Raw genomic sequence first — 15,690 nt, 5'->3', positions numbered from 1 at the left:
ATGTTATATCTTTTAGAGATTACATGTTACTACTTCATTTTTAAGCAACATTATTTCTTAAGAAGATTATCCCACATCGACGAGGAGTTAATAGTTATGTGCCAAAATATATAAGTTTGTGGTAACCCTCAATTTTAGAAGTAGCTAGACGAGTATAAGTCAGCCTTAAAATTTCATATAATAAGGCCCACATTATCTTTCTACATGATAGTATTAAGAAGACTATTATATCCCACATTAGGTAAGAATACTCCCTAGAAGTTTCACGCGCATTGTTAAATTATCACACACATCGACTTTACATCTCTAAGAATAGTTCCTATGAAAAAAAACGAGTATATAAGCTTGGTGGCTGGTGCCCCACGCACAAAAAAAGTCGAAGATGCATAGGATACATGTGATGAGGGGAATGAAGCCCATGGGCTTCTAAATTATTATGGCTAGCTGATTAACCCTAAACATATTAGTTGCTAGTTAGGGTTTAGTTTTTGTTTCTTCTTGTGTACATGTTTCCTCCTATTTCCTAGATATACTTAATTAACAATACAACATTGTTCTTTCTATCAATTACATCATGGCCTGCACTGCTCAATCAAGGTTTATTAGCAGTTACCAAGCGATTTGAAGCAGTACTGAGACATATATTTGTAAAAACAATGAAAGAAAGAGAGAAATAAGTAGCCGGGGGTAATAATGAAAGTTAAATTAAAGAAGAGACAGTGCATTATATAACTGAATTTTATCACTAAAAGAGGTGCATTTTCCGATAATTACTTTCACAACCATGTACTTTTGCTGCTGACATGTTTGTTCCTCATGAGATGTGATGATATATGTATTATGTATGTATGTATATATACATGTAAATGAATGTATATACACGATTATTTCCCCTTTTAAGTAGATTAATATGTGAAAGATAATAAATATATTGACACAGAAAAATTTAGTAGTACGCTGCTGGTATAAACAGTAACAAACCAATGCCGATTTTCTCACTTAACTGAAGAAACAAGATAAATCGATGCTGGTTTATAATTGTTTTTATCAATGCTATGTCAATACTCATTCCTTTTGCCATTTACACATACTATGTGTATACAGTGAAACTGCCGCTACGCTGTATAGAAGAAATATTTGTTAACTTCTTTTATATGAAGGAAGAAGGTTGGGGAAAGAATCAAAAGGAACATAGATAAGTTACTTAGTGAACCAATATAAAAAGTAACTTATTCGCCTAACATTTTAGATTCTAAAATAATTTACGTATAGTGGTGCCGTGTTGGTGGGGTAATTTCATGGACCAATCGGCTGGTCGATGAAGCACTTATAGAATGACTTATACAAAGGTTCTTAACTCATAACGCTGTTCATTCATATATATATTTATAGCTTTAGATTTATTTATAATAGAAAATTTTTTACGCAGAGAAATTAAGAAATAACCCTCATGTCTAAATGTGAAGTTTCCTTTTCGAGTCAATAGCTTGATACTAGATGTGAAGTTTCTTTTACATCTCATGTAGCAAAATCAATAGCTTAATAATGGATTCAAATCTCTACACAACAAATGGAATATATTCCAAATTAAATTGCTTGCAAATTTTTTTCTTAAGGTAAATGATTATGCTCTAATATTTAATTTCGCTTCATGTGTGCACCAAATGTAGGTTAGAAAACGCTAAATCGAGTCTATGAAGCAAGACGTTCCTGGCTAACTTCTAGTCTTTTAGCAAATTCTAGCCCGATGTTTGGTTAATTGTTTATTATTTAAGAAATGCTCTTGATACAATACGAGTTACAAATTATAAGGACTTGCAAAAATAAAAATGCTGCTATGATTTCGTGCGATACTTATTGAGGCTTTATTGCTACGTAATTAAAACACCCCCTTCCAAATCCAATATCAGTCTACATGATTCGATCGGACAGTGAAGGCAGCCTCCTGAAGAAATTCAACGCTGGTGATGGCATCCGATCACGGAACATCGGATGGCGCAGATAGTAGAATCCAAATGCCATCGCCACCATTTTGGATGGAACCAAATACAATATCATCGCCACGACAAAACATAACCCCACAAAGATACCCGTGGCACGTGGGTCCCTCCACGTCACCAATGCTTGCACCCGCTCCCCCTGCGCTGCAAAATCACCCAACAGTGTCTGCACACGTGCCCCGAGCGTACGCAGCTTGTCATACCTGGCCCGTACGATTTCGTTTGGTCTTGCACTTGGTACTGTATCAAACTCTTCATCAAGCTCGTCACGTTCGATTGTATCGGCCAGCGAGATCTTCGGGTCAAAGTGCGGCAGTGGGTCCCTCTTCCGGAACCTGTAATTCCACACGCCAATCACAAACACGTAAAATGCTGATGTGGGCACGATCAGATCAGGGAACCACACCAGCATCACCAACAATGCATGCACAAGAATGGTAGCCGTAGGATTCTTCCACGATCGCGTATCATCCGCCCACCGTAAGATATCAATCACACCCGCAAGCACGTTGATGATCCTAAACCAATTAGCCCGCACTTTCCGCATACTAAACGCGTGTGAATCCGCGTCAAGCATGCATAGCACTATCTCACGCCTCAGCGGTGGCTCTGATCTTGCCAAGTGTGCGGCTATAATCTTAACAGCCCCACTCCTTAACATCTCTTGCTGGACCATCCCGAGTGGCTTGATATGATGCATCAATGGTAACAAAGGTTGCGAGTACACGTGCAAGAAATCCAACGTCGGACTTGTACGTATGAACCGTACGGCCACTTCTATTTCACCCATTTTTGTCATCCCATTACTTCCCAACAAAAGCAAAGGATACGTATTTCTATAAACTTTACCGGTCTCCAGAGTAGAAATACGTATTCGTACTTTACCAATACGACAATCAGGGCGTGTCGTTTCCATGCTACCGTTTTCACCTTCAAATATTCCCCAACTATCAAAGACTCCCAGTGCTAACACCGTACAAGGATCATAAACCTTCCACGTGTACTGCTCATTCCAACGTGGCTCCAAGCTGTCCGAAACCGTACGGGTCCGAATCCACTTGGACGCGTACTTTGCCACCACGTAAGCATCCGTGGTACTTTTACCATTTACGGTTTTCATCGGTAACAAATTCTTGCACCCAATCACACCAAGTTCAACGGTTCCTACCGGCGGTTTCCAAAGCTGTCTAGCTGTAGGTCGATAGTCACTGCACACGTGCGCCGCCTCGTCCATCACGTGATACCCACCATCGAAACACAGCCTCAGGTGGACCCTACCTTTGTATGCCCTCTTTTCATCATTTGTGTTTTCAAACGTGAACCATCTCGACGCCACTTTCCGGTCATCAACTCGCCTTTCAACAGCCGTTAGTGGAACTCTAGTGACTCCGAGTGCTACTGATCCTTTATGTTGTCGGTTTTCTAACGTGAAACTCAGTTGATCAGTAAAGGGTTCGGCAGCTACAAAGAGTAAATCTTCGTTCCACGACGGAGTTCCGTTGCGCGTAACGGAGACTTTGGTTTTCTGTACTTGAAACCCTAACTGGACTTTGATTGTAAACGAGGCTTCTTTTAACGCCGCTACTGGCGGCAAAATATCTTGTGCTTCAATTACAGTAGCTCTAAGGTACCACAATTTTGGAGAGACATAAACTTTGGCTTTAGAGTTAACATTACCGGCTGTGTCGGTTTTCCATGCGTCAGGGAATGAATCGTCAGCCTGGGTACCAACCCAAGTGGCGAGCATCAAGTCTCCACTGTAGGCCCCACCACCCTCCATCCTGTACCACTGAGGGGCCAATGGGCTGTCCGGCGGATCCCGCAATGGAATCTCCGAAACGTCGAAGCAAATGCCACCTAAGAAACCAGGAGGAGCTGCCACGTCACCTCTCGGCGGGTCCCACACCGAGACTTCTAAGAATGAGGAGGATTCGGGCGAGTCTCGGCCAAAAGCAAACGTCTGGTCCCACTCGAAGCACGAGGTTCTACGGGCGGGTTTCGATTCGACGCGGCTGTTCGCAACGGCTATCTTTACAACCGGGCTGCCTTTGGTGGGTAAGAACCGAGCTTTAACTACTCGTACGAAGAGGTAATGCATCTTCTCCACAAGATCAAACGACGACCGTTCGATCGGAATGTTATCTGTTATGTCTGATGCGAAGCTTGCCGTTGACATTGTCCTCGAGATTGGCTGTGGACCGTTGATCGGAATGTTACCTGATGTGGCTGAAGCGAAGATCGCCATTGACGCTGACCTTGAGATTGGCTGTGGACTGCTGCTCGGAGGAGTTACTTTGACCTCCGGCACAGACCCGGAGATTGATGCCGCCATCACGTGATCAGACGGTGCCGCTGGAGCTTCCGGGCCCGCCTTGGCCGTTGTAAGATCAAACTCACTATGGCCAGATTGCTCCTGCATGGATGGCTGCTGTCGAGCTTGTTCTTCATTTGCTTGTACTTGCTCTGGTGCTGATGACGTGTCGCACTGGAGTTCTTTATCCCCTGCAGGCTCTTTATTTTCTGGTGCTGGTACTGCTTCAGCTTCAACTTTAGCCTCATGATCGGCGGCTGGCTCTACATTGGGCTTCGCGGCTTCAGCTTTAGCTTCGACAGTTGGATCAGGTTTCACTTCCTTCGCAGGAGGATCTGGCTGTGGAACTGGCGCTGGCGCTGGCGCCGCAGGTGGCGGCGTCGGAACAATATCAACATAATAAATTTTCAACCCAATTTCACCTTGGATCCAAGTAAGCAAGCTTTTCTTTTCAAGAGGGTAATAAATCAAGGCTTCTTCACCTTTCTTAACAAACTGGCTTGAACTCAACCGAATCCTACCAAGAAAATTATTCCTTGTAGTAGGACCGTACGCTTTATCATGAAATATGTTAAGTTCAAACATGTCAGTGAACACTTGAGGTGGCTTACCAACGTTGAACTCGAGTGCCTCGTTCCATGTCGGGTTCAAATCACGAACCGCTGTGTGGGTTTTTCTTCTCTGCCCGTAGTAGTCAATCACGACGTAGGGACTGGAGGTCCCGTGCCCATCTTTTGGTAAAAGGTTGCGTGCATCAACAACTTCAACGATCAGTTTTTGGATTGCAGCCATTTTCATTAACAAGCCCTAGAGCATTATTGGTGGGAAAAGGGAGAAGAAGAGTTTGTAGTGTTAATTGAGTGTGATGGGTTATTAAAAGTGCTTAACTTCGTGTGCAAGCAGCAGCTTTAAACACCCATTTGCTTGTCAAGATGATACTTTACTTTATAGACTGAAGATTCTTTCATTTATTTTTAAATGAATGACTTTTGCTTTTTGGCCGTCCATGAACACTTAACATGAATTATAGATGTTAACTAGAGGCAAGAGATAGCATGCTTTTTCAAAGATGGCACTCTTTTGAGTCACACCGACTTGGAATTTGTCACCCCAATATCAATCTCTTTTTTGTATATATAAATAATAATTGAGTAATATATACATAATTTGTCAAAAGATAGATTTCATCATTAGGGCTATATATGTGTGTGTGTTTGTGTATATATATACACACACACACTGTGATCAGTGACCACCAACTCTCTTTCACACACTTCAAAATTTATTGACGCGTCCGGATTGATTGGGACGCGTGTGGCATGTAATTGTGAAAACGAGTGAAAAAAAAAGCAGCTAATTGAAGAAATAAAAATGATGAGCAAAGCCTGCTAAGCTGCTAAGAATGCTACCATCGAAATTTGGATTTCACAGAGCAAAAGTGTTGGTACCAACTTTGTGTTCCTTGAGGGCAATAAATAAATATAGGGGTGGGCATAACCTACAATCCATGGGTTTACCCAAACTTAAATCAAATAAAATAATTTGGGTCGAGTAAATCATGAAAATGGGTTAAATTTGAGTTTTTATGTATATAATCATTTCATAATAGTTTGGGTATGAATTACCCATAAGTCAAGAATACATTTCCAAAACTAAACAAAATGAATTAAACAAAATAAACAAACCTTTGAATCTCTTTGATCTCTCTCCATCTTCTACAATCTCTGTCAACAAAAGTGACGTTGTGGATCTCTCATTGTCATCAATTCCTAAACCCCCACTTCGATTGCATTCTTCCTAATGATTTAAGGTGAGGTTCTGCATCAGTCTTTTTTTTCTTCTGTTACTGTTGTGGTGGACCTCTAATCCTTGGATTCTATTCTGGTGGCCCAAAATTTGTTTTACATATTTTCAATTACTTAGATTCTGCTTAATGGGTATGCTTGGAATTATGAAATTTAATTACTTAGATTTTGGTACATGTTTTTTTTTCTTTCTTTCATTTTTTTATTATGATTTTCTTTGCTAAAATTGCTTTTACAAGTTTTGAGTTTTGGTTCCTAAACACCATTTTTTCCTTTAGAATTTAAGGTGAATTAGTCGTCATAAGTTTTGGTTTTCTAAACTTTCAAGTGTTGCAAAGTTCAAACAAAGAATAGAAAAAGATGATTGTGTTGAGATAAAAAAAATGAAGTGGAGAGGTATTTGTTGGAGCCATGTGAACATGTTGATGATGATGACTTTGAGATTTTGGCATGGTGGAAAATGAACTCAATAAAATATTGAGTTCTTTCACATATTACAAGGGATGTGTTTGTAATTTCAATATCTACAATAGCTTCAGAATCTGCGTTTAGTATTGGAAGACGCATCATTGATTCATTTCGTGGTTCTTTAAGTCTGAAGATGGTGGAAGCTTTGATATACTCATAAAATTGGTTACGTAACACTTTTGTCCCATTACAAGATGAACCAACAATGGAGGAGATTGAATTTTATGAAGCGATGATGTCAGCTAATTGTTTATCATAACAAGGTAAAAAAATTTATATATTTGTTTATCACTAGTCTTTTTTTAATTAATTTATTTTTATTTAATGTAGAGTTTGGATCAAATATAATAACAGAGGCGATGGCTTGGAATTGATGTTATTCTTATGATTATCAAATATAACAACAGAGTTTGGATCAAACAACATAATTTTTCTTTTTTGGTTATTTATTTATTGTTGAAGGAGTGGATTCAATTAATCATGGAATCTTTTGATTAAAGTACTGTAGATAGAAATGATCATCAAATTTTCTTTTCTTTCTTTTAATTTGCTTGTTTATGTCATGTTCGTGGAAGTTTATTATTGGAGTTTAATTTAATTCTTTCTTTTAATTTTTTATCCACAATATTTTTTTATATTTTAATATTAATTTAATAATTAATAATAATTAGTAATTATTATAATTTTGTATAATTAAATTTATCAAAATAAAAAATATTTTGATTATAAAATTCAAAGCAAACCCAAATAATTTAGTTTGGGTTGGGTTGGGTTAAAAATATTTGAGTTGGTTTGGATTGGGTCTAAAATTTTATGGTTGTGGGTTGGGTTGATTTAAAACTCAATCCAAACCAACCCATGTCCACCTCTAAAATGAATCACACCAATAAATTCCTATTAGGATCTAATTTTTACATTTAACAAGGATTTTGATGCCGTGAAGTTATATTGTTCTTTATGATGGATGCAGTTTTGGAAAAAAGACGAATGGGAGGGAATAATTGTATTTCATTGGTCTAAAAATTCAATTTATAGAACAAATTCAATGACATGATAAAAAAAAATCAAAACATTATAAATAAAGAGGATTTACCTTCAAAATTTACACTTATATAATAGTCTTAATTTTTATTATATTTTGTATAAACTCAACCACAACTAAATTTTAACATAGTAGAAGTTGGCCTTAACTTTTAAAAAAAGGATGAAAAAAAAAATAGCTTAAATAACTCATAAAAGGCAGATTCCATAAATTGGTAAAATTGATAGGTCATGCTGACATTATCACTAGCAAGTTAGCAATCTGCCCAAAATATAAAAGGAAAAAGGACAAATACATCCTCAATATTTAGATAAAAGGACAAAAATCCCTAACGTTTCAAAAAAGATATTTACACCCCCATTCATTAACGGAAACAGTTACTTTTAACAAAAATAATAAATTTAATATATAATTACCGTTATACCCTTCTAGCACATAAAAAATAATTGTTAATTGTCCAGTTTATCCATATATTGTTAATAAAATTATAAATATACCTTCATTACCCAATTCCTCTATTTAAATTTTTATCAAATTCCCTCTTGAAGCCAAAAAAATTTAATCAATTACTCAAAAATGAAAATAAATAAAATTATTTATTAATGCCATAAGAATAACAATTCTCTACATGTCAATCATTTAAACTTGTATAATCAACAAAATAAAAAAAAAAGGCTGGTTACAATAATAATTACAAAAATCTTATCTTAATTGTATTAAATGACATATCCAATAGACAAAAAAATTGATAATGGATTAAATTTATTTGGCTTGAAAAGAGAATTTGATAAAAATTTAAATAGAGGAATTGGGCAATGAGGGTATATTTATAATTTTATTAATGATATATGGATAAATTAGACAATTAACAATTATTTTTTTATGTGCTAGAAAGGTATAATGGTAATTATATATTAAAATTACTATTTCTGTTAAAAATAATTGTTTCCGTTAGTGAATAGGGGTGTAAATATCTTTTTTTAAATGTTATGAGAGTTTTTATCCCTTTATTTAAACATTGAGAGTGTGTTTATCCTTTTTCCCAATATAAAATTGCAGGAGAGGCCTTCGTGGATATTATATCATGTCATTAAAAAAAAAAAAAAAAACTGCATTAAAGCTACTCTATCGGAGAATTTTCTATCCAAAACTACTAAATTTTCTCACTCTCTTTGTAACCAAACTCCCCAAATAGAATATTGAAGTTTGCTTTTCCACCTCGAATGCAATAGACTGTATTGATCGAATCCAAGAGTTCGTCACAAAATTCAGTGTTTTTTTTTTTTTTCCTGAGAAATTTTAGTCAGGTGATCGCGGTCACCGAGCGCATTCCAGACAACAATTTTGATTACCGGCCGATTCTCAAAACCACTATATTTTACTCAACTTTGAATTATAAAGGAACCGCATTACCATCATGTTAAAGTTTCCAATTTGGCTTTTGACATGCAGTCCACATATACTTGTATGGGGTTTGGTACCCCATTTTTTGTCTTTTTAAAATTTACTGTTGGATTTAACGTAAGAATTGCATAATGGCTGAGATGTGATTATTGGATTATTAACATCAAAGACCCTTATTGTTCATGTAAATAATACAAAATCAAAAGTTTTGAAATTATGAAATATAAGTCCATAATATTCTTTTTTTTTTTTTAACTCTATTAAACTAGGTTTTCAATTAAATGACTTATTCTTACATTTATTAATATCTATTTAAATTAATAAATTTATTAATTAATAAATTAACTACTTTATTATATAGTTAAACTATGTATATTATTTACTAACCATAATTAACGATAGGTATAAATATGATCTTTTTTTTTAATTTAATATAATGGCAACCAATTTCCTCTCACCTATGTGAACAAGGTTCAAAACCCATAATTTTTTTTTTCAGCACAAGAGATTTTATTATCTCGAGTAGATGAAATATACAAAATACGAAAATAAATTTAATTTCATATTCTATGTAGTTAATTTTTTTTTGTAACATAATATTTATTAAACATACTATCAATTATTTAATTATATAGTAAAAATATGTTAATTTACTAATAATAATAATAAAATGTTAGTTTATGAACTTGTAAAATCTTTTTTTTAACAATGAGTTTTTGTCCTTAAATAAAAATAATAATTTAATTGCACACTTAAATAAATTGGTATTTGTTACTCCACCCCAATTGTTTAAATAGTCATTAACTTATCTGAGAGAATGGTAAAAAAATTCTAAACAATTACTCTATTTGAAAATAATTTAAATATTTCTTTAGAAAATAAACTAAAAATAAGTATTTTCTATTCTTTCTTCTTTCTTGCTGACATCACACATGGATAACAGTAGAGATGGCAATTCAACACATATCTATCAACTAAACTAGAAGTCAATTAATATAATTAATTGTGTTATGAATGAGTTATCATATTAGGAGTATTAAAACCAAACCCAATAGAATTATTAATCGAGTTAACAGCTAGAAAGAGCAAACAAATCCATTCAAGTTGGATGTGTAAGTATCTGATCCAAATAGATTGGACAGTATCCATCTAAAATACTCCGGATTTGATTTATTCAATATCCATCCATGAACTTGAATATTAGTAATATTTAAGTGTATGAGACTAAAATTGAGTATTATATTTAATATTTAAGTTTTGTAAATCAAATGAAAAATCAAAATAATATTGCTAAAAATTATTGCACCATCAATGACAACAATGACAGTATCATCACTAAGAAATAGAAGTGAGTGAACAGAAAAATAAAAACTATCAACGTATTCAAAATTCTCCAATCAATGTAATGGTGGCAATGTTGCCGGATAAATAGATTTGTTGGCGATAGATGAGCCTTCCAATGCAAACAACTATAACAAGACCCTATGATTAGATGACGTTTTAACGCAAGGCGGAAGCGATACTAGATTTCGTTCTAGCATGCGTCTTGAAAACTCAAGAAAGAGACTCTCACCAAAGAGAAGATATTTCAATTGAGAAAAAAACTGAATATTATTAATGAGAAACTTGTGTCTGTTATCATAAATTAAGAATAACAAGCCTATATATATAATAGTAGCTAACTTAATCCTTATCTTTCTCAAATAAAAGAAATAATCTAAAATTCGAATTAGATGAGAATTATAAATATGACTTAAGTAAGCTTAATAAAATAAGATAAATCCTAATAAAATACTAAATTCTAAATTGATCCAAATATTATAATTCCTAGTAAATTCTAATTTATTTATTTTTATAAGTTTGTTTGGTTTTTGGGTTTTTTTAAGGAACCGAAAATTATAGGCAATAGTATAAGTATAGAAAAGTAAAGGGACAAAATTATAAATAGGCAAAAGTTGGTGTTGCCGGCGACGGTGGTCGAAAAATTGGCCTAGGATAGGTGGATTTGGAAGATTTGATGGTGCTGCGTGTGATGCTGGTGGTGGTTTGTCTCAAATAGTTGTGATTTGACCAAAAAGTTGAGTTAAAGTAGCGGGTGGAGGTTGGTTTCGGTTTCCGCCGATCCGGCCGGGGGTTGGCAGCGTGAGTGGGTTGAAAAGAAAGAGCTGATGATGCTGGATAAATGGGTGGTGGTGGAGGCTATAAATCACAATGGATTGCAAGGAATAGAGAGACGGATTTTCGTGGTGGTTCAGCGGGTGTTTTGGCTAGTTTTCGGTGGCTACGGTGACGAGATGGTGGTGTTATGGGTTGGGTTATGATTGGCGGCGTGTGGGCTTTTGGATGGGAGAGAGGATCGACCGAAAAGAAGAGAAACCGGTGGCGGCGGTTGCCGTGTGTGGCGGATGTGAGGCCGGCTTCAGGTTTTGCTAGTTTTTTTTTTTTTTTTTAACTTGATGGAACTAATGTACGGAGGAGGAAGGATATGCGATTGAAAGGTGGTTGGTGGTTAGGAATGCTATGCCTGGTATAGAAAAAAGCTCTAATATCATTTGTCTTGGAAACTTAAAAAAAAGTTCTCACTTAGGAAAAGCTATCTCAATTATGAAAAAATTAAATATTATTATTAATGAGAAGCTTGTGTTTGTATTCATAAATTAATAATAACAAGCTTATATATATAATAGTAGCTAACTTAATCTTAATTTTTTCTCAAATAAGAGAAATAATTTAAAATCCTAATTAAATTAGGATTACAAATATGACTCAAATAAATTTAATAAAATAAGATAAATCTTAATAAAATACTAAATTCTAAATTGACCCAAATATTATAATTTCTAGTAAATTCTAATTTATTTTTATCTAATATGTTTCCTACATCATGTTTTAAGGTTCATTGCCTTTAACAACCAAATTGAGGGTCTCTAAAAAAAGAAAAAAAAAAAAAGGTGGTAGTGTAATGTAACTCTTTGTGTTTTTGTGGTATAGTTATTGTTGCAGCTATTTTAGAAGGAGCTTGCAACTTTACATATTGTCATTTGCTAGCATTGAAACCATCTTTATGTAAATTATCCAATTTCAAGTCTAATGAAACCCTTCATGTCCCCTTTCAATTAATAAGAAACAATGATAACTAGTAATTGTCTATATTTTTTAATACAAAATATCTTTTTTTTTTATAATTAATTAAAAAAAGAATAAATTTTATTTTATTTTATTATTCTATTTCTATATGGAAAGTAATTTTAATTATATTTTAATTAAAAGGGATGAAAAAATGATGTCATTGATGGTGCAAAATGGATGAGAAAAATGATGCTATGTAGGTGTAGGACTAATGCGTAAAACTTTAAAAAAATTTAACATTTTTATTTTTATAATAAATAACAGGATACTACTATAATTGACCTTGAAAAAGACAAAAGAGAGAGGTACCAAACGCATGTTGCAACATAACTTTGCCCATGTTTGTATATGGTCGGTATGTCATAATGACCTGAGATTTGCTAACACATTCTCCTAAGAGATTATCTGTAGATAATTGTTTCCTTTGTCGGCTTTAATCCTGTTTCTCAGTCGCCAAATACAACAGATTTATTATAATAAATGATTCCCATTAATTATCCAATAACATATGATATCACCATGCTTAATTATACACTTATTACTAAATTAAAAGAAAATAAAATCGTAAACACATTTACATAATATTGAAAATTTTCATTGCTCTTTATTTTGTCTCGTTACTACTTGCGAGACTCGAAAGGCAACGACTATTTAAGATCCGCCTCTGCAATAGAACATTAATGTGCAACAAAATTTGTCAGGTTATCTGATGATAAAATTGAAGTAAAATTGTTGAAACAAAAAAAGAGTGTTTTGGAAATTTAATGTTTTGTAAAAATTAAATAACCTCTATAAGTTACAAAGCCTAAAATATATAGTTTCTTCATCTTATTACGACAACAATGTAATAATAAAAAAAAAAAGTAATTTCCCCCCAAAACATTAGAGGAAAAAAAAAAAAAAAAACCTAATACAGATAAAGTCATACCGCTGAGAATTGAAAAGATTAATTTATTATATATTAAAGTTTCCGTCTATTTTTTACTTTTTTGCATCTCTTAAGACAACACCAGCTACTAGTTCTGGTACTCTAGTTTCAATCACCTACCAATACTCCTTGGACTGTAACAAATTCTCCACTAACATAACATGCTCCAATGGTCACAGTGACCATGGAAGCCAGGAATTGCTGGCTGCACATAGCTGTCAGAGGCTGTATTATATCTGCCAAAACAAAGAAGAAACAAACGTGCAATAATCGGGTCCGCGTAAGTTACATTTACCGTAACTCACGGCTGACCCGTAAAATATCAATTAGCCTCTTATACTCTATATTATTTATAAATTATTTATAAGTATTATAAAACTTTCTGTATTGTAAAATTTCGTTGAGCCCCTTATACTCTGTTTTATTTAATCAAAACCTTCAGAGTACCAATTCGCCCCCTATAATTTTAAATTTTCAAAATACCCTCCATTTAATTAAAAATATAATAATTATTAAATAGATTATATTTATAATTATTATTTTATTATAATTATAATATAAATATAATTATAATTTTTAAATGGATTATTATTATTATTATTGTTAACAACAAGAATAAAAGGTATTATAATTAATTAATCTATTAACAATAATTAATAATAATTCTTAGTTAAAATGTCAATAATAATAATTAACAATAATTACTATTAATAATTAATTTTTGAATAATAATGACAATAACAATTATTATAATACAAAATAATAATTATAATAAAATTAATTAAGGATTTTATAGTAATTTGTTATAATTTAACCCATTCCAATATTTATTGTAAGACAAAGTAAACACATAAATTGTAATACAATTTATTCTAATTATGATTTATGCAGGTCAAGTAAATAAATTATTCTGATTCCAATTTTTCATTTTAATTCTAGCTATTCCAATTCTAACTCACTATATTTCCAGCTAATTTCGATTCATTTTTAGTGAATGCACTATAAAATTGTAAATCACTTTATATTTAGTGAGACCACTCTATATTTTTTACATTGTTTAATAAGTATTATGAATTTTATCATTCACTAAACATAAATCAAAATTAATTGAAAACATAATGAGTTAGAATCGAAGTATCTAGAATCCAAATGAGGAATTGGAATAAGAATAATTTATTTACTTGAACGGCATGAATCATAATTAGAATGAATTGTATTACCATTTATGTGTTTATTTTGTCTTAGAATCAAAATCAGAATAAATTAAATTGTAACAAATTAGTACAAAATCCTTCATTAAATTTTATCATAATCATTATTTTGTATTTTAATTATTGTTATTGATATTCAAAAATTAATTATTAATAGTAATTATTGTTAATTATTATTATTATTAACATTTTAACTAAAAAATCAATAGATTAATTAATTATAATATTTTTTTATTCTTGTTAATAATAATAATAATCCATTTAAAAATTATAATTATAATTATAATAAATAATTATTATAATTATAATTATAATTTATTTAATAATTATTATATTTTTAATTAAATGTAGGGTATTTTGGGAATTCAAAATTATAGGGGGCAAATTAGTACTCCAAGAGTTTCATTGAAATAAAACAAAGTACAAGGGGCTCAACAAAATTTTACAATATAAAAAGTTTTATAATACTATAAGAACTAACTAAAGCTACAGCTATTAGACACTTTATCCCTCTCCGATGACAAAGGAGTAGAGAATAAATATGAAAATGAAGATATATGTATGCTCTATCTGTTTTATTGAAATAAACCAAAGCCTACTATTAGTTGAGTTATATTATATTTTGTATTGGATTGTATTAATTTATTTGATGATTAATTTAAATTAAAAAATAATATTTATTAGTACTTAGAAAAGCACTAAATATAAAAATTTTAAATTTTAGAAATTTAACATTATTTTTTTAGTATAAACATAAAAAAATCATAATTCTTCAAAAAGATTAAAGCCTATGACCTTAAATTTTCAGCAACATAACATTTATTTTTTCAGCATTTTTCAAATTTATAGCCTATGAAATAAAAACCGAATCAAATCATTCAATCAAATAATTTGTGCATCAAATTTCACAAAGGAAACCTCCCATAAGCTTCAGCCACACACTTCTCAAACAGCAAAATTTTACATCATTTACAACACAATGATTCATTACATGTAATTAGTTGCAGATTCAATACATGTAGATAAAGTTACACATTGCTGAATTTGCATATGACAAAAGATCTAACTACCATCCACAACTATTTCAACAGTAAGCAAATCTGAATTAGAGGACCTCCATTGGAAAATAATACCATTTCCAAACCGTAAGAACCTCTTGAAACATCTCTAGCATCAGTTCTCAGTCTGCTTGGCTGAAAGAGTTATTGATTTGATCTCTAACATCATATATCTTCCCAAAATCAAACAAATACGTCAAGCATCCTTTCTTCAACTTGTTCATCTAACATAGTCAGGCCTCTTGCAGGCTCTTGAGGAAATTCCCCGAATTGATATCTTCCAAAGGCTATCCCCACAAACATCTATCAAGTTTGCAATGTTATAAACAAAAGT

General features: G+C 32.5%; 1 protein-coding gene across 1 annotated transcript; it reads right to left on the bottom strand.

Annotated features, from left to right (window-relative positions):
* Nucleotides 1-1,693: 1,693 nt before the first annotated feature.
* LOC18047442 (protein QUIRKY) lies at nucleotides 1,694-5,443 on the bottom strand. Its single transcript, XM_006443391.2, has one exon. The coding sequence runs from the start codon at nucleotides 5,107-5,109 to the stop codon at nucleotides 1,912-1,914; it is 3,198 nt and encodes a 1,065-aa protein (XP_006443454.2). The 5' UTR covers nucleotides 5,110-5,443; the 3' UTR covers nucleotides 1,694-1,911.
* Between the last annotated feature and the right edge of the window lie 10,247 nt (nucleotides 5,444-15,690).

The sequence above is a fragment of the Citrus clementina genome, unplaced genomic scaffold (assembly GCF_000493195.1).
Source record: "Citrus clementina cultivar Clemenules unplaced genomic scaffold, Citrus_clementina_v1.0 scaffold_3, whole genome shotgun sequence".
Lineage (NCBI taxonomy): Eukaryota > Viridiplantae > Streptophyta > Magnoliopsida > Sapindales > Rutaceae > Citrus > Citrus x clementina.
Note: the sequence above shows the minus strand (reverse complement) of the source record. Positions and strands in the feature narration are given on the sequence as shown.

What these genes read in the sequence shown, in the direction of transcription:
- LOC18047442 (XM_006443391.2), bottom strand. Translation starts at nt 5,109, where the DNA reads ATGAAAATGGCTGCAATCCAAAAACTGATCGTTGAAGTTGTTGATGCA.